This window comes from Lontra canadensis, unplaced genomic scaffold, assembly GCF_010015895.1.
Source record: "Lontra canadensis isolate GAN:19392208 unplaced genomic scaffold, GSC_riverotter_1.0 scaffold67, whole genome shotgun sequence".
In the NCBI taxonomy this organism is placed as follows: domain Eukaryota; kingdom Metazoa; phylum Chordata; class Mammalia; order Carnivora; family Mustelidae; genus Lontra; species Lontra canadensis.
This window is the reverse complement of record NW_022631061.1, coordinates 10566578-10586045: the sequence shown is the minus strand read 5'-3', so window position 1 is coordinate 10586045 and position 19468 is coordinate 10566578. Positions and strand designations below refer to the sequence as shown.

Below are 19468 nucleotides of genomic sequence, written 5' to 3'. Positions count from 1 at the left end.
CAAAGAAATGGAAAAGTGTTCCATGCTCCTGGATTGGAAGAATAAATATTGTGAAAATGTCTATGCTACCTAAAGCAATCTACACATTTAATGCAATTCCTATCAAAATACCATCCATTTTTTTCAAAGAAATGGAACAAATAATCCTAAAATTTATATGGAACCAGAAAAGACCTTGAATAGCCAAAGGAATATTGAAAAAGAAAGCCAAAGTTGGTGGCATCACAATCCTGAACTTCAAGCTCTATTACAAAGCTGTCATCATCAAGACAGCATGGTACTGGCACAAAAACAGACACATAGACCAATGGAACAGAATAGAGAGCCCAGAAATAGACCCTCAACTCTATGGTCAACTAATCTTCGACAAAGCAGGAAAGAATGTCCAATGGAAAAAAGACAGCCTCTTCAATAAATGGTGTTGGGAAAATTGGACAGCCACATGCAGAAAAATGAAATTGGATCATTTCCTTACACCACACACGAGAATAGACTCAAAATGGATGAAGGACCTCAATGTGAGAAAGGAATCCATCAAAATCCTTGAGGAGAACACAGGCAGCAACCTCTTCGACCTCAGCCGCAGCAACATCTTCCCAGGAACATCGCCAAAGGCAAGGGAAGCAAGGGCAAAAATGAACTATTGGGATTTTATCAAGATCAAAAGCTTTTGCACAGCAAAGGAAACAGTAAACAAAACCAAAAGACAACTGACAGAATGGGAGAAGATATTTGCAAATGACATATCAGATAAAGGGCTAGTGTCCAAAATCTATAAAGAACTTAGCAAACTCAACACCCAAAGAACAAATAATCCAATCAAGAAATGGGCAGAGGACATGAATAGACATTTCTGCAAAGAAGACATCGAGATGGCCAACAGACACATGAAAGTGTGCTCCATATCACTCGGCATCAGGGAAATAGAAATCAAAACCACAATGAGATATCACCTCACACCAGTCAGAATGGCTAAAATTAACAAGTCAGGAAATGACAGATGCTGGCGAGGATGCGGAGAAAGGGGAACCCTCCTACACTCTTGGTGGGAATGCAAGCTGGTGCAACCACTCTGGAAAACAGCATGGAGGTTCCTCAAAATGTTGAAAATAGAACTACCCTATGACCCAGCAATTGCACTGCTGGGTATTTACCCTAAAGATACAAACGTAGTGATCCGAAGGGGCACGTGCACCCGAATGTTTATAGCAGCAATGTCTACAATATCCAAACTATGGAAAGAACCTAGATGTCCATCAACAGACGAATGGATAAAGAAGAGGTGGTATATATACACAATGGAATACTATGCAGCCATCAAAAGAAATGAAATCTTGCCATTTGCGACGACGTGGATGGAACTAGAGGGTATCATGCTTAGCGAAGTAAGTCAATCGGAGAAAGACAATTATCATACGATCTCCCTGATATGAGGGAGAGGAAATGCAACATGGGGGGTTAAAGGGGTAGGAGAAGAGTAAATGAAACAAGTTGGGATTGGGAGGGAGACAAACCATAAGTGACTCTTAATCTCACAAAACAAACTGAGGGTTGATGGGGGGGAAGGGGGTTGGGAGAAGGGGGTGGGGTTATGGACATTGGGGAGGGTATGTGCTATGGTGAGTGCTGTGAAATGTGTAAACCTGGCGATTCACAGACCTGTACCCCTGGGGATAAAAATATATTATATGTTTTAAAAAATAAATAAATAAAACTTATTATAAGAATGGAGGAACTCAGTGAGACCTTCAACAAGGGATTAGGAAATGTAAGAAAGAGCCAGTCAGAGCTGAAGAAGACAGTAACTGAAATGAAAAATACACGAGAGAATCAACAGCAGATTAGATGATACAGAAAAACGGATTCACAATCTGGGAGACAGAGAATGGAAATCATTCAATCAGCCCAAAGAACAGAAAAAGAGAGAGAGGGAGAGAGTTTTAAAAAATGAGAATTGTTTGAAAGACCTCTTGGGGCAATATCAAGTATACTAACATTTGCACCAATGGGATCCCCAGAGGACAAGAAAGAGAAAGGATCAGAAAACATATTTGAAGAACTAATGGCTAAGAATTCCCTTAACTAGGAAATAGACATCCAGGTCCAGGAGATACAGAAAGTCCAAAAGAAGATGAATCCAGAGAGATCCACACAAAGGTGTTCAGAATTGAAGGAAAGATAACATATTAATATTGTTAAAGTATCCATACTACACAAAACAATCTACAGATTCACTGCAATCCCCATCAAAATACCAGTGGCATTTTTCATAGAACTAGAACAAAGAATCCTAAAATTTGCATGGAACCACAAAAGATGCCAAATAGCTGAAGCAGTTTTGAGAAGGAAGAACAAAGCTGGAGGTATCACACTTTCTGATTTCAAACTATACTACAAAGCTGTCGTAATCTAAATAGTATGGTACTGGCATGAAAATTGACACATAGATCAATAGAATAGAATAGAGAGACCAGAAATAAGTCCATGCATATATAGTTAATCAACCTATGACAAAGGTGGCAAGAACATACAATGGGGAAAAACAGTCTCTTCAATAACTGGTGTTGGAAGACTGGCCAGCGACATGCAAAAGAATGAAACCAGATCACTATCTTACACTATATACAAAAATAAACTCAAAATGGATTACAGGCTTGAATATAAGACCTGAAACCATAAAATTTCTAGAAGGATACATAGATAGTAAGCTTTTTGACATTGATGTTAACAATATTTGGGGGGACTAGTCTCCTCAAGCAAGGGCAACTAAAACTAAAATAAGCAAGTAGGATTTTATCAAACTAAAAACCTTCTACACAGTAAAGGAAACAATCAACAAAATGAAAAGGCAGCCTATGGCATTGGAGAAGTTATTTGCAAATGATATATCCAATATATCATTGGGGTTAATAGGGGGTTAATATCCAAAAACATATAAAGAACTTACACATCTTAATATAAAATAAAACAAAAAGAAAAGCAAACAATCCAATTGAAAAATGGCCAGAAGACCTGAAAAGATATTTTTTCAAAGAACAGATATAGATGGCCAACAGGCACGTGAAAAGATGTCAGCTAATCACCAGGGAAATGCAAACCTAAAACACAATGAGACATCACCTCACTCCAGTCAGATTGGCTGTTATCAATAGGACAAAAAATAACAAATGTCGGCAAGGATGTGGAGAAAACAGAACCATTGTGCGCTGTTGGTGGGAATAGCCATTATGGAAAATTGTATGAAGTTCTCAAAAAATTAAAAATAGAACTACCCTACAATCTAGCAATTCCATTTCTGGGTATTCATCTGAAGAAAATGAAAACATGAATTCAAAATGATACATGTACCCCTGTGTTCACTGGAGCATTATTTACAATAGCTAAGTGTCCATTAATAGATGAATAAAGAAGATGTGAGGTATATATATATATATATATATATATATATATATATATATATATAATGGAATATTACTCAGCCATGAAAAAGAATGAAATCTTGCCATTTGCAACAAAATGGGTGGAACTAAAGGTTATTGTGCTAAGTGAAATAAGTCAGAGAAAGACAAATATCATATGATTTTACTTATATGTGGAATCAAAAAAAAGACAAATGATCAAACAAAGTAACACAGAAACAGACTCAGATCTAGAAAACAGACTGTTGATTACTAGGGGGGAGGGGAATGGGATGGGAAAAATAAGTGAAGGGGATTATGAGGTACATCCTTTCAGTTATACAGTAAGTCAGTCATGAGAATGTAATGTACAGCATAGAGAATATAGTCAGTAATATTGTAGCAACTATGGGGACAGATAGTAACTAGATTTATCATGAGGAACATGTCATAACGTATAAAAATATCAAATCACTATGATGTACACCGGAAACTAGTAGGATATTGTACGTCAGTAATACTTAAATAATAATAAAAAAGATTGTCTTATTTTTATGTTTAATTATCTCTAACTTTGCTTCACAATATAGTACTTCGGTATGGGCAATAAAATGCTAGTTGACTACAGTTGACAAACTAGGGACAGTTGGTGAACATTTGGACGATTCACTTCAGAAAATCATACTCCAGGAAAGGTTAATTAGCATAAATTCCCTAACTACAGACCACACCACAGAGGGTTAACATGAAACCTTCTAATATCAGTCTATACTTGCTGAGGTTTAGTAACCAGCTGTATTGTTGGATTAGGGAGAATTTTGCATTGAGAAGATGGGATACTGTACCAATTATAGGGTAGGAGAGAAAGACATGTATCAGCATGGGTCAGGCATGTCCCAGCCAGATTCTGACCAGTGAAAGAAACCACAACAGGTATTTCAAGTTAAAGATTCAAAGACTTACTAGGTCTGGAGAAGCGAAGGGCAGAGAAGAATTCAGGAAATCAGGAAATATAAGGATAGAAAGAAGCTACAGGTGAGATTTGCCCTGAGTGGGTGCTGCTGAGGAGGAGGCTGCCTAGAAGCCACGCCCACAATCTCATCCACAGTCTGCAAAAAGGCACCCCCCTGGTTGCAGCTGCCAATGGGAAATTGATTGATTTCTGTCTTTTACCTTCTGGGTCCCTCAGGAGAGCTTCTCATTGACAGACATGAACTAGAATTTCTGCCAGGGGAGGATTTGAAATATCTCACCTCTAGCCCCATCTAGAAAGGGAGAATCTAAAAGAGCAGGGATGATTTTTATTAACAAGCAGTATCAAGCTTAGGGTTTAAGAATCTGCCCCACGGAGAATCCTCTTGGAGTAGTGTCTTGGGTCGAGAATAGCTTTCTGCAGCAGCCCTTTCTGCAGCTGTGAAAATGGTCTATCTTTGCCCTGTCCACTGTGGTAGCCAACAGCGCCATGTGGCTATCAGGCCCTTGAGGTGTGGCCGGTGTAATTGAAGAGATGACTTTTTCGTTTAATTTCAATAAACTTAAATTTAAGTTTGCTACGTGGGGCTCAGGGCCACTGTGTTGGGCAGGTCTAAACTCTGGTCTCGTGCCTCCTTTCCCATTTCTTTAAATGGAAGGCACTGTCTGGAGTGTCCTGAACCTGCTGGTTGAACATTTGTTATATTTATTGTATGTTGATGGCACTTGTTAGAATGTGTGATGAATCTGGGGAGGAGGGTTTCACTAAATTTACAGAATTGGTCATCTGGCTGCTTTCCATGCCAGGTAAGTAATAAACATCCTTGTATATTGGGCTGAATTTAGTCTAAGACTTGCTTTCTCCATAACATATAACAGTAGAAAGATAGTGGGAGGCCACCAGTGTTTACCTGCAGAACCTAAAATTGCACAGCCAGTTAGATGGATGAGTTTGTAACATACATTTTTCTCCCAGAAATGTTTCTGGGTACTTTCACTGTTAGTGATAGTTAGCAGAGGACAAAACAAAGGCTATATAAATATTAATATAAGAATCCAGATAAGGTAGTTGCCCTCCCTTAACACTTTTTTTTTATGTGAGCTATGCGCATGGTATTTTTTTTTTAAATCATAGACATAACACAAATTTCTTATGTGTGAAATTGTTCCTTATTTATACGGTTGAATCTACATTTCATTGTGTCACCACGACACCCCAACATTCTACAAAAGAATCCTGACTGCTAAGTGTTCTACCACTTAGAAACCCACAGGTCAATGTGCTCCATATATAATCTCCTTTATATTTAGTTTCTCAAAGTGCCTGGCATCTATACTGGACCCAAAACAGCCATTTTTATGAGTACATGACACATTTTCCTGCCATCTGAAAAGGACATTAGCAAATGAGACTATTTAATCATTTGTTTGTGTATCAGACAAAGAGAAAAGTGGTGGTTTAAATGTGACTATTTTTCATTTTTCTTACATTTGAAAATTTTCTCTTTCCACGTTTGTCACCATTAAAAAATTGCTCGCGAGTTCTCAAAAAGTGGTGTTACTTATTAATTTAAGAACTGAGTATCATAACAGTGAGACCACATTATTTATTAAACCTTCATGGAATTCAATTTGCATAAACCTTAGCCTCCTCATTATCTCTTTACCTGACGGAGGATAACACTAGTTTCGACTTGTCTTCAGAATACTATAAATTCTGTCCTAAGGGGAAGAGCCTAAGGAAACCAGTCACTGGGGGCATTTGCTCAGTCAGCAAAATCTCATACAGTTGTTTTCTGGATTATTCTTCAGCCTCGACACAATTCATATTTATCTAGTTGCGTAGACAGCATCCTGGAATTCATGATTTGCACTTACAATGATTCTTTGTAGGCACCCTCTCGCATCACAGCCTCACTGCATTAAAAGGTGGTTTTACTGTTGACCAGGAATGGTCAGATTGGAGGGAGGGGCACCAGGGTGAGAAATTTATGTCAGTTCATGGGGGGTGTCTCTCCACACAGCTCAGCATAGAGCTTGGGGAGGCTTTGGAAAGCAGTCCCTCCTGTGCCCATAAAGAAAGAGACTACTTATGTGTGGGAGCTAAGATTGCAAGAGTCAGGCACCAGGGGCAAGAAGGAGAAGCAAAAGGGCAACAGAAGGGGACTCAATACAAAAATACTGAAAGTCTCTTCTAGAGGCACTTGAGGACCGGTCATTCTGCTTCGACGTTACCCCCCTTGGTGGATTTTTTTCCTCATTTCCGGGGCTGTCTCATTTAGCCCTGTATAATCCGCATTCTCTCAGGCTGGGCTGCTGTTCTCAACCATCAGACTCTGTGTGTGTGTGTGTTGTGTGTGTGTGTGTGTGTGTGGTCCTACGGGCTCAGCACCCTTGCGGGACTTCAGGATGAGGACGGTGCTCATTCATTGACACCACAAGGTGTTACTGTCTGATTAGCCCTCGGATTCTGGGGGTGAGGGCTTCAGCCTCATTCAGCTTCTTGTCAACCCACATTAGGCTTTGATGCAACACGGAAGACGCCAAGCAAAAGCTGTCTGGTCAGAGCGTGCTGCCATGATGACTTCTTATTAAAGTAAACCTGCCATCTTTTTCAGTTTGATCATCAGAACTTTTGGTCTCCACTCCAAGGAGGACTTAAATCATAGAAGTGTCCATCTTCTAGAGTGTTTCTGAGATGAAGGGATGCTCCCGGATTCTCAACTTTTCAGCAGAGTGTAATAGCAGGGTAGTACAGTTCATGGTCCAGTCCTGTGCCCAGGCGGATCATGAAAATCTTTATATTTTCTCTGCCCCTGGTAAAATTGAATGATGCCAAAACATTCTATTTTGATTCTTCAGTTGGAAAAAAGATCTAATGCATGACGAAGCATGACCTATGTAGGCACTTCTGCTTGTTCTTGATTTACTTGTTTGCGTGGACTGATGGGGGGATTGGATGGACTTTTACAAGAGCGATTTAGAAAGCGTCTGAATTGTATTTCCTAAACAGAGTTTGCAAGGCTTTTAATGCTTCGAAAGACGAAGTTGGTACCAAACTGAGCTATCAATGTTTTGTTGTTTTTTTCTTTCCTTTTAAGCAGACTTGAAATTGTTCATGGAATCAAACTGACCTTAGATTGCTTATAGGAGCCCTGGCTGGTGCTTCCCAAAAAGCAATCCCCATGATCTTGTGTTATATTGCTAATACCAATTCTCCCTCCCTGCTGCTGCGTTTATCTAGATGGGCAGAGGAATACCGCTAAAGCTCTCTTTGCTTATCTCTTCGCAGGCTTATTGATTGGTGCTGGCTGCGCCCTCTACCCCTTGGGCTGGGACAGCGAGGAAGTCCGGCAGACCTGTGGCTACATTTCCGGCCAGTTTGACCTGGGTAAGTTTTCTTCACAGATTGCATTTGTTTTAGAAAAGAACCTGATCTGACCTTTCATAGAAACAGAGAGCAGAAGAGCTATACAACCAGCAGTCAAGCGTAACAATACGCAGACCTTTGTTTATCTGTTTGTTTAGTGAAGTTATTGGCAATCCACCGCCTGCCTGGGCTAGGGGAGGTATTATCGAGACAAAGATAAGAAACAGCCCCTGCTCTGAGCAGTTTATATTCATTGATCAATTCATTCAGAATCATGTGATTATTACTTATTGCATGTGCTAAAAATAACTCCATGGAATTTACAGGTTGCCTGAGGGGATAAAGCCAACAAAACTGTCGAGGGGTAAGAGGTCCAAAGCAATTTCTCTCTAGAGTAATAGACAAGTTTGTGGCAGGGCTGGGTCTTGAACACAGTGATGCATACGGGCTGTCTGGGAGTAGACAGAAGCACCTGGCAAGCCAGGAATACAGCCCAGCAAAAGCACCAGGGAGGAATGAGAAAAGCCCATCAGGAGACCCCAGAGATTCGAGAAGCTGGAAGACATGTGACTGAGTAGTCGAAGTTTGCACGCTGGTGAAGGGCACCTTGTGACTTTGGTTTTGTGTGTACTAATCATGTTCACGTGGAGTTACGGTGTGTTCTATTTAGCCATCTATAAAGAAGGTTGCAGAGTACTACATGGTTTGCATCATTATAATTTGTACATTGGATTATAGTTCACTTGGCTGATGCACCTGCATTTATTTAAACACTTCCTTATTTCTTGCTAGTTGGATATTTCGTCTAGTCCAGTTTCTGTGATGTTAAGGTATATTGTAATGAGAAATTTAACAAAGTAAGTGTTTCTTTATTGCATTATTTTCTGAAGACTTTTTTTCCTGGAACTGCTATCACTATATCAAAGACGATTACCCAGCAAATATACTTTCCCCTAATATAAGGATAGGCAGATTAAGTTTTAGACTGTTAGTGTATAGTGAGTTACTAACTTAACATTCGCTCTTCCCATTAAATACTTCCTCTAAGAAGAAATGTTCGAGGGAGTTGGTCTAATGTCAGTATTTATCCCAAATCATCATTTAAAAATTTGAAGTTGGAACTTCTGAGAAAAAAATTTGTCAGATCCTGAAAAAATGGGACAGATATGATATCACATCATAGTTCTCAGATTTTGAAAATAAAGCAATTTTTTGTTTTGAATATGGATGACAAACACCCTGCTTCCCTCAAAATAATACTAGTTTTTTTGGTAGAGAAGCCCATACGTTAAATACTACTAATTTGCATGGATAAAAAGAAAAGAGATTTGTGACTGCCCTTCCCTCCTTGTTAAGGCTTTCCCAAGGCTGGATTTGTTTGTGATTGCTGTAATTGCAGAGAAGGGAAGAAATGCTGGCACGATGTTGAATGTCAGCTTGGTTTTTTTCTTTTGTTTTGTTTTTGCCTTTTAGTTTTGGTGGGGTTTGTTTGTTTGTTTTTTGTTTTTTTGGAAAGCAAACTGTGTCCAGGGGGGATATTTTAACACAGTGTTTGGCATTTTTCTTTCTGTAGTGTTTGGGGCATTCTTGGCTGTTACACACACGCCTCAACTTGATTAGAGTACTGTTCTTGCTAATCTCTTGCTATTGTGTATTGCTGTATTAATTAGCAGGTTATAATGAAACCCATATCCTGTTTTTGCAGTTTTCATTACTGCATCCATGTAGTTTGTATCTTCTCAGCATGGTGGATTAAAAATTTGAATGTCAAACTTTAAAAATTAAAAAAAAACTTGCCTCTTTACTGGTGTAATAATTTCTTATGTGATTAAACACACTAAACCATTTTAACAATTTTAAAACCACAGTGTTTTAATTTTTGCCTGTTTCTTTTTAAATTTCTCTTAGTTGGCTGATAAGGAAAAAAATAAAACTGGCATTATTCGTAGATAAAATGAGCTCTAGGTCTTACAAAAGCATCCTACAAAACTGCTTCTGTTTTTTATCTTTAAAAAGTCGTTACTGTTCCACTGACCACTGATGAAGGCTGAACTTCAGTGAATTAGTGAAGTCATAGATCATGATGCTAACCTGGGAGAGCCTAGGACTGGAGTCGGGAGCCACACATGTATGCGAGGGGAAGCATTCTCAGGAAGGATGCCCACGGTTTTAGTGGTACGCGTGCTGGTTGCCACAGGCACACTCTACCTCTACCACTTCTGAGAACCCAAGTTCATCGCTGCCACCTCTCAAAGGAGAAAGTGTGCAGACATACCTTCCTCCCAAGAGTTGGGAAATGTTAACATTGTTAAGGTTCCCGCTCTCCTTATCGTGGGGCGTGGGTCACTTTTTTGGCGTCCGGTTACTGAAATGTTACTTTCTCTCTCTAGAGCACATCCTGAAAGAAACCAGCTTTTGTTTTTGTACAGAAGATTATTTAAGGAGTGCCTTCATTCAGTTATCCAGCCAACAAATATATATGGAGGCCCCGTGCTAGGTGCTGGGGATACGGCTTCAGTGAGGCATTTTAAAATACCCCGTGCAGAGAACTTAAAAACCCAGCAGGAGAGGCAGGTGTTCAAGAAGACAATATCCCTCGATGTGTGTTAGGAAGGAAGGGTGCGGGGCCTGGCAGTGGGCACCGTGGTTGCCTTGCCAATATTCTTCCATGCTGGGTGGTGATTCGAAGCCAGAGGCTGAGAATGTCTCTGTAAAGAGCCAGCTCGTGACGTTTTCCCCTTTTGGAGCCATATGGTCTCTGTTGCAAGGATTTGGCCCTGCAATTGTAGCAGGAAAGACACTCCATGTATAAATGGGCGTGACCCTCTTCCCATAACATTTCATTTTCAAAAACAGGTGGTGGGTCTCTGGTCTGAGGACCTCTGATTTTAACCATCGCACACCCCTTCACACTCCAGAAGAGGGTTTCATTTCAGATACACTCCTTAATTGATCCCTTCGGCCGCTGAGACAGCTGGTCAAGGCCTAGAGCAGGGGCTGCGCAGAGCAGCCCCAGCCAATTTCCCTAGTATGCGGCGTATGCTCTACACTTCTGTTGTGCTCTGTTGTGAATAGGTGGCAAGCACTCTGAATTAATTGTGATCATCTTACCTCTTACCACTGGCTTGGGATGGGAAGCCTGAAGCCCCTTTGGACTAGGGATTACGGCAGGAGATGCGTCCGGAGGCTTTTGGGGAAAAGGGGATCACATGCCGAAGGGAAAGGCACCCGAAGCCATGCTCCCCCTCCCTCCAGCACCTGCCTCTGCACAGGTAGAAAGGCAGGAGGGATCAGACCCCAGATGGTGGGGTGGACAGAGGAACCCCCTGAGGCTCAGCCACCCTTGAAGCAGGCCTTCCCTAGCAATCTTCAACCCTGCAGATGCATAGTAATTCAGTTCCTTATTGGGTCGTGTTAAAGGCATCTTTTCTCTTACTGGCTGGAGAATGCAGCCTGATGCTATTTTATTTAGTTGCTCTATCACAGGTCAAGCGGACTTGGCCTCCCCTGGGCGCGTCCTAAGGAAGTATTATTTTTAGCTGAGCCTTCAAGGCTGTAAAGGGTTTAGGTAGATAGAGGGTGAGTGTGAGTGTTTTAGGTTGCAGGGTGGGTGGAGAGAAGAGCCAAAAGAGAGCCTAAGTAGGCATGGAGGGTTAGAAATGGGGGGTGGGGAGGTAGGAAGGGCCTCGCAGGCTAAGAATATTTAAACTGAACCCAAACACCTAAGTAGTAGTTAAGCAAGGAGGAGATTTCAGAGAAACTCACATTTGCGGTTTTAATGTACTGTGGTAGGAGGTCTAATAGAAAATAGTTTTTAAAATGCCTTTTTTCCTTAGCAAGGAGATTTGCAGAGAATTCTTTTATGTGACTCGAAAACAATTTTATCAGGCTATTGATTATTTCTCAAGCGTTTTAATACGTCATGAAGTGCAAAGCTTTGTAACGATTTCACAAACATACCCATTTTTACAAATCAAAGATTGTTACTGTTTACCTTTGGATCATTCGTATTTATGAAGAAGTCAGGAGCATGTTTGAATACACATATTTTCAAAACAGGGAAACAAAAGTACAAGCAGGCTGCATAATGAATTCCTAAATTACCCAACTCAAATCATACGTACAGCTTGCCTTGACAGTAGCTTTCAGCCTTTAGCATTAAAATCAGAGGTAGGCTTGTTTCTCTCATTGGTGTTTTAAGCAAGAATGCCAGGTGGTTCAGGTGCAACGGATCAGCAGCCATACTTTGAAACAAAATTACCCTGATTTATATAGAAAATGACTATTTTCTAATTTTATTGAGTATAGCTGACACACAGTGTTCCATGAGTTTCAGGTGTATACAACAGAGTGATTCAGTGTCTCTCTGTGTCATGCAGTGCTCACCAGACGTGTGGTTACCATCTGTCACCATCCAACACTGCCACAGTGCCATTGACAATGTTCCCAGGCTGTGCCTTTTAGTCCCGTGTCTAACTCATTACATAACTGGAAGCTTGCATCTCCCACTCCCTCCTCCCATTTTGCCCATCCCCTTACCCCCTTCCCTCTGGCCACCATCAGTTTGTCCTCCCTAGAGAAAGTAAGTTCATTTTTTATGCTTTGCTTAGAATGTAGTTTAACATTCATTTTGTTTTTATATACATCAGGGTGCTTTCTCTTTAGGTTACAAAGATCTGATTCCAACTAGGTAAAACAAAGAAGGTATTTACGACCTCTAACCATAGGAAAGCCAGAGCTAGGTGAGGTGAGCTGCAGACTTAACTGATTCAAGAGCTCCAGGATGTTGTCCAGGGCCCAGGATTTTCCTGAACTGGAGACCTGCCACTTGTAGGGTTCTTCTCCATCCTCGGCCCCACCATTTTTTTTTTTTAATTTGAGAGAGAGAGAAAGAGTAAGAGAGATCACAAATGAGGAGAAGGAGAAGCAGGCTTCCCACAAACAGGGAGCCCAACGTGGGGCCTGATCCTAGAACCCTGGGATCATGACCTGAGCCGAAGGCAGACGCTTAACTGACTGAGCCACCCAGGCGCCCCTTGGCCCCACCATCTTAAGTCTGGCTTCATCTTGAGGCTAGTTATCTTCTCCTCACAGATGATTGCCTTTGGCACCTGTAGCTTGTGTTCATGTCAAATAAGAGAGGGTGAGTTTCCCCCTCTTCCCAGTAATGGAATAAAAGTCTCTCTCCTCAATCTAATTGGGCCAATTCAAATGAATTGCTGCTGTCAGGGGAAACCATGTATAAAATTGGCTTCTTATGGCGGAGCTTGGATATGTTCAGAGTTTTATAGAACCAGATTTTACTGAGGAGTACTGTTATTTTTAAGTGGAAGATGAGGCTAAGAAAGAAGTCTGTCTTTGTTGTTGTTGTTGGCCTTGGTGGCATATGTTCCTTCTCTCATGAAGTGTATGGTTGTGGACCAAGGGTCAATAATGGCTTATGCTGTGTAAGTGTTAACAATGGTGAATTTATTTATTACTTTTTAAGAGAACAAACAATACAGGTGATAAGAATTATATGTAGTATACTCTGGTATCGTCACATAATAAAAATCTGGTAGATGTTTGCCATTGTTATTCACATTATTTGTACAGGACAATTTTTAATAAATATTTGGTGATTAATATTTTCTTCTTTTACATTTCGTAACAGTAAGTTTGGATTTACACAGTAAGCATAAGGTCTTTATAATCAGGTTGTCCAATTGATTTAATTCATGCCTCAGAGATATTTTCATCCACCCGACTTTTCTAATTATATCCTGATGATCAAAAGCACTGTTTCAATTAATTTGTCTTGCTAATTTGCCAAGTAAATTTGAGTAATTATTGCTTTCACTTTTGCTATTTAATTTGATTAAGAAGCCATCATGTTTCCTGTTCTCAAAATTATGTTCTTGGTTCTCAGGAACAGTACCATAAACTCTGAAAACTCAGAAACTCTCAGCATTGAAAAAGATGAGAGTCTGTTCCCTCCACATTTTCCATCCAGTGAAGAAATCTCTTCCAATCTGACAACGACCATGTCTCGCATCTCTTTGGACACGTCTCTTTGACTCCTGACTTATGTTTTCTCTCCTTTCAAATCGAGTCACACTTGAGAAAAAATAATTTGCAGATTATAGTGAGTGGGGAAAAAATGGGAACAAAAACAGAAAATCTGTCCAAGTTGCTAGAAGTCATTTAGAAGATCCAGGAGGAGTCTGTATTTCCTGATGTAGCATGCTAGTGCAAGAGGATGGCAGGAAAACGGAGAGGCTGCTGTGAGCTCCACCACACCCCAAACTGGGTAGACCCATGAGGACTTGTGGAAGCACTTTGGAATGTGACTCCAGATGGTGCTGGGAAAAGTTCCAGCAGCAGAAGAAGCTCCATGAAGTGGCGGAGCATCGTCCAGGCACCACCCAAGGAAAAACAGCCAGCTTTGCTGGTCACTCAGCCTTTTTAGGGGCCTCTTTTCAAGAAAAGAAGGGCTTTCTGCATTCATTCTAGAAAGTGAGGAGAAGAACTAATTTGGTTCAGGGCCATAAATACCAGTGGGACCACGACAACAATAGCAGACCGGGCACATAACCACTTTAAGTTATGGCTTAGCAAATGCTTCTGATCTTGCTTTAGGAGAAGGTATCCCTTCTGTATCATCCTAGATCCAATTCTGTCTGCTTCCCTAAACACATCTTTGTAGGTTCCAGATGAGCCCACGGGACAGGAAATTTGCAACTTTAGTGTCTGTCTCAGTGTTTGGCCCAGAGAAGTATTCAACAGATTTATTTATGCAATGGATCTTTATTAAGCAAGTTTTTGGCATCAGTAATTATGCCACATACTTAGGACGAAATTATGAATTAAGATAAACACGATCCTTACGCATGTCACATATCTGCCATCCACTGAGTGGTTAAAAGAAGGGAGAGAGGAAAGGAAAGGGGGAAGAAGGGATGACGTGGGGAGAGGGAATAAAGAAGAATGAGGGGAAGGAAAGAAGATAAGAGGCAAGGAAGGAAGAAATCTCACTGCTGCTTTGTGACTCTAAAAAGGAAGCTGCCATTATGATTCTGTAGATTCCTGGCTGCTGATATCCTGGTGAGAATTATGGCATTACTTTCTAAAGGAATATGACTTAACCATCTCCCAGAAAAGAAAAAAAAATCAAGTTCAGGGTCATAGTTTAAAGAACAAAGTGCCGTGGTGGATGAAAAAGAAATAGCTCTAAATTCTTAACCTCCTGAATCTTTTTTGGTTTGGTTATTGAGGAACAGGACCATCACCAATCCTGTATTAAGCCTTCTTAAAGCCTCATTCAGTGGCTTACAGTGATTTGCAGCAGTGAAATTCAGTGACTGTAGGAAAAAGTAATTCTCTTTAAAAAAAAAAACAAACCTGGGGGAAATAATATTTCTTAAGATATGGCCACCACGCTATTGAGAAGAATAGACCAGTCTCCCTTTTAAAGATTCTTCTTCATTTTTTCAGTGCTTTATAAAAACAAAAAGTATATAGATACACCTGAGTGGTGCGCTATTTTAGAGCAGACTTAAGGAACTTTAGGAAACTGAACTGGCTATTCTCGTTACCCTTTTGTATTAGATGCTCTTAACTCTTTCACAGTATGTTCCACTCAGATATTAATCTGGCTGTAGAAAAGCACTAATTTTAAATTGAATTGTTTTTGATGTTTTAGGCCCTATCTCAGGAATGAACTTTGTTCAACTGACTCTATCAGTGATATCTCTAAGAAAGAAAGGGCCATTAAGATAAATCAGCCCTATGAACATCATCTTGAACAAATCTTTAGATTTTATTAAAATTTCCTGGTAGTTAAGGATTTGGGGAATAATCTGCTAATTAGGAAGAAGAGCCCATCCCCGCCTACCATCCCGAAGCGTGCCCCTTTTGATTATGTGATTAATGCAACCCCCTTGAGAAGTCCCCTACCTGCTCCCTGCCCTCAAAGAGATTATAGTTGAGAGATTTATCCCAGATTTGTCTTAGAACATTCTGTTATCAAATAGTAACATGGAAGAAAACCTTCCAAGTACTTTTGCAGGGAGATGTGTCTATATGAACATTAGAGTTCTTTAAAAACTTGATATTATGGTTCTTAATCTCAGGAGAACTATCTCTGCCCCAGAACTGAGAACTCATGTGTTTTGTGCCTTTACTGTGTCTTGTTGTCTTTGTCCACTTCCCCTCCTTAGCAGATCTTCTGTTAAGAAATAGATATTTGCAGGCATTATTGGTTATTAACACATCAAATGTGTTTTAGAATAAAACCAAAAATATAACAAAGTCATCAAAAGGCTGATCTGTCTTCTAATCTGATTTTTAACCTGGTGGAATGTTGACAAAAACTAATTAATGTAGAGACTTTGTAGAGCAAAACTCATTCCTGAGATCTTTTTGGAAAATTTCATATGAATAGATTATTCCAGAGTACTGAATTTTCCCCTTCAAGGAATAAGTTAATGGGGAAAACATGGACTGGTTTCAATCCCAGTTTTATGCTCCGAGATGTTGGATTCTGGACAGGTGTTTAGCCTGTCAGAATTTCAGTTCTTCAGTCTCTAAAAGGCAGTGATAATCGTTACTTCCCAGGCCCATTGAAAGGATTAAATGTGATGAGAGGGGAAGGTGCTTTCTACACAGAAGACCTATGGTAACCAATAGCCCCTCCTTTCTGCCTTAAAGGCCAACACACTTCCTATTTTAATCATGTTGAAATAGTTTGAGGATGTGCATGTATGATAGCCAGTATCCATCATTTTAGCCAGAATATATGAAACACAAAAAAAACAAAGGCAAGCCTTTAAAAAAACATCATTAGCAGTTATGTTCTCATATGATTCAGAAGGAGTCATTCCTAAGAGGGAAGGACGTTTGTAGAGTTATTTGCCTTTACGCTGAATAACTGAGAGTGAAAAAATTTTTGAGTTCCTTCAGCTTTTTGCTGTCATTTTGCTACAGTTTTATGTGTTACTGTCAGCAATTACTCATTGCAGTTATTAATTATACTTTTCTCTCCTTATTCCCTCACCTCTGATTTGTGTCCTTTCTAATCAAATCATCATAAATCCTCTTAAAGTCATGCTTTCAAAGGAACACAATTCAGGGCACCTGGGTGGCGCAGTTGGTTAAGCACCTGACTCTTGGTTTTGGCTCAGGTCATGATCTCAGGGCAGTGAGATGGAATCCCACGCTGGGCTCTGTGCTCAGCACAGAGTCTGCTTAAGACCCTCTCTCCCTCTGCCCCTCCCCCTGGTGCTCTCCCTCTCTCTCTCTCTCTCTCTAAATAATCTTAAATAAAGGAACACAGTTCAACTCTGTCTCTGGGCACTATGTATCTTGGAAGTACTGATTTTTGTATGCTCTGGATAGTTGTTTTTTTTTCCCCTTATCTCCGGATTTGGAGTCATGCTTTGGATAGCTAAGAATGCCAGCTACATGGTATCTGGATAGTAAACTACTCTGGCTTGGCAACTGGATATTTTGATGACACCGGTAAATGAGTTTGATGTTGCGGTAAACCTTGTTCCAGGGATTGGAGTCTCTGGATCATACAAGGGTTCAAAGTCCATTAATAGGCTTCAGAGATTTGTGACCCCACTGAAATCGTGTGCAAATTTTATATGCCTGTGTGTCCATGCTGATTTCTGGAGACTTTATTTGTAGCTCTTATATAGTATTCAAATACGTTCCTGACATCAGAAGAGTTAGAACCTCTGATAATCCATATTCAAAGTCTGGTATTAGGAGGCTGAGAAACTTGACCTCTAGATTATACCTGCCAACAGTCCTCAAATCCCCCCAATTCCGAAACTGGAAAGCCACTGAACCCTTTTGACTTGATTTCATTACCTGTGAAAGTGTTTGTCGGGGGGATGTTGTAGGGGAAAACATCATACTTACAATATTCATCATTGCAAATAGGTACTCCCATCCACCAATTCTTTGAAATCATAGCTGTGAAAATGACCTTCCTAGTGAATTGATTATGTTTGCAATTAGACTGCTGGCCAGTTGCAGTGGTGCCAGTACCAGGAGACAGTTCTTCAGCATGTCCTGAGAGCTCTTGGTCCTCAACTGTCTGGTCAAAGATGTTTGTATACCAAACAGCCTTGGAACGTATTGAATTCAGCTTGCTGGAACAGAGGACAAGTTTGCTTCATGTTTAGTAAACGAAGATAATGTCTCCCTATGGGCCAAAATTTGGGCAGATTTGGGCACCTGGGTGGTTCAGCCGGTGAAGTGTCTGCCTTTGCCTCAGGTCATGGTCCTGGAGTCCAAGGATGGAGTCCTGCATCAGGCTCCCTGCTCTGCAGGGAGTCTGCTTCTGCCTCTGACTGTCCCCTGCCTCATGCTCTCTCTCTCAGTCTCTCTCAAATAAATAAATAAAACCTTAAAAAATATTGGGGCAGATTTGTTTGTAGTCTACTATAAAAAATTGGGGTTCCCTAAGCATGGGATTCCTCAGCTGTGACCCGAACTCACTGGTTTGCCACATCAGCCCCTCTGTGGGGTGGGAGGCGAGGGATGGATGCAAACATGAAGTTCAAGCTGCTTGCTGAGCTGTGAGTGATGCACTCCTCCACCCCCGACCTGGGAGCCTCCTGGCTTTTCCAGCATCTGTGAAATGACGGCAATTGAATTTGCTAGCATGCAAGTAGAGTAAAATCTCACTCTTCACAGTTCTTGACACCACTGTCATAATGCCTGTGATTCCTTTGAAAATGCTTCAGGATAAGAGAGAGGTGTGATCAGTTAGGGGAAGTCACAACTCAGGTGTGTCTTCCAGAACAGATACTCAAGGCCGGTTAACACAGCATTCAGTTATCCGTAACTCAACCAACACCAGAAGCTTGACTATGAGGATCTCCCTGTCAGAAATGGATTTTTATTGGTAGAATTAACATCTCACCGATTACTATGATGAATGTTAAAAATAGATTCTTGCCAGTGAGATTAAAGGCATTCAAGATTGTGGATTAGCTCAGAGCGTTAACCATACTCCCTATCCTTGCATGATGGAATTAAGCATCCATCCAAGCATCCAGCCATTATTCTAAGTCCCAGTGATATTCGAAATATCTAACAACCAGTTTTTCAGAGGCCCTGACCCATCCAAACCGAGACAAATCTTGACTACAGCCCTGGAAACCCTGCTCTGCCAGGCAGTTTCTTGGGTTTCGGGGACAGGAGGCTGGGATTCTCTAGAGTTCTGAGAGGCAGGGAAGGGACAATGGAACACTTGGGGAACTCGGAGAAGTGCATGTTTACCCACCAGTACTGAGAGGTACATATTTTCATATTTTAGCAAGTGACCCAGCTTCACTGAAGCATTCCAACTACATGTATGCTGCCCTTAGGAATGGCAGCCAAGCCATGATCATCCCCGAACAGCTCAATTCCCAGGCTTTGGGGGATTTCTGGTGGTTTGTTGCCAAAGGGAACAGAACCCTGCCCTAGAACATTGCTCCAGTGCTTTCTTCATGCCAAGTGGTCTCCAAACTCTTAAAGGGTAGGGAGCTCTCTTCTTGTGGGTTTGCTGGAAAATTGGCTGCAGATGTAGACCACATGGAGTACCGGCAATTAGAGACAATCTAGGTCCCTTCACGCTGTCTTTCGTGGCCATTTATGAGTCAGGGGAGCTGAATTTCAGGTTGTTCCAGCCTTTAGAAATGGCAGTGAAAGACAGAAACCAAAGGATAATCTGTCACCATACACTGAGTAA

At 40.9% G+C, this 19468-nt stretch overlaps 1 protein-coding gene across 1 annotated transcript in view; it reads left to right on the top strand.

Annotated features, from left to right (window-relative positions):
• LHFPL6 (LHFPL tetraspan subfamily member 6) overlaps positions 1-19468 on the top strand; it is a 239653-nt gene that overhangs the window by 200948 nt on the left and 19237 nt on the right. The window contains exon 3 of the mRNA XM_032880120.1: positions 7663-7761. Coding sequence (XP_032736011.1) covers positions 7663-7761 — 99 coding nt within the window. The remainder of the gene's footprint in view (positions 1-7662; positions 7762-19468) is intronic.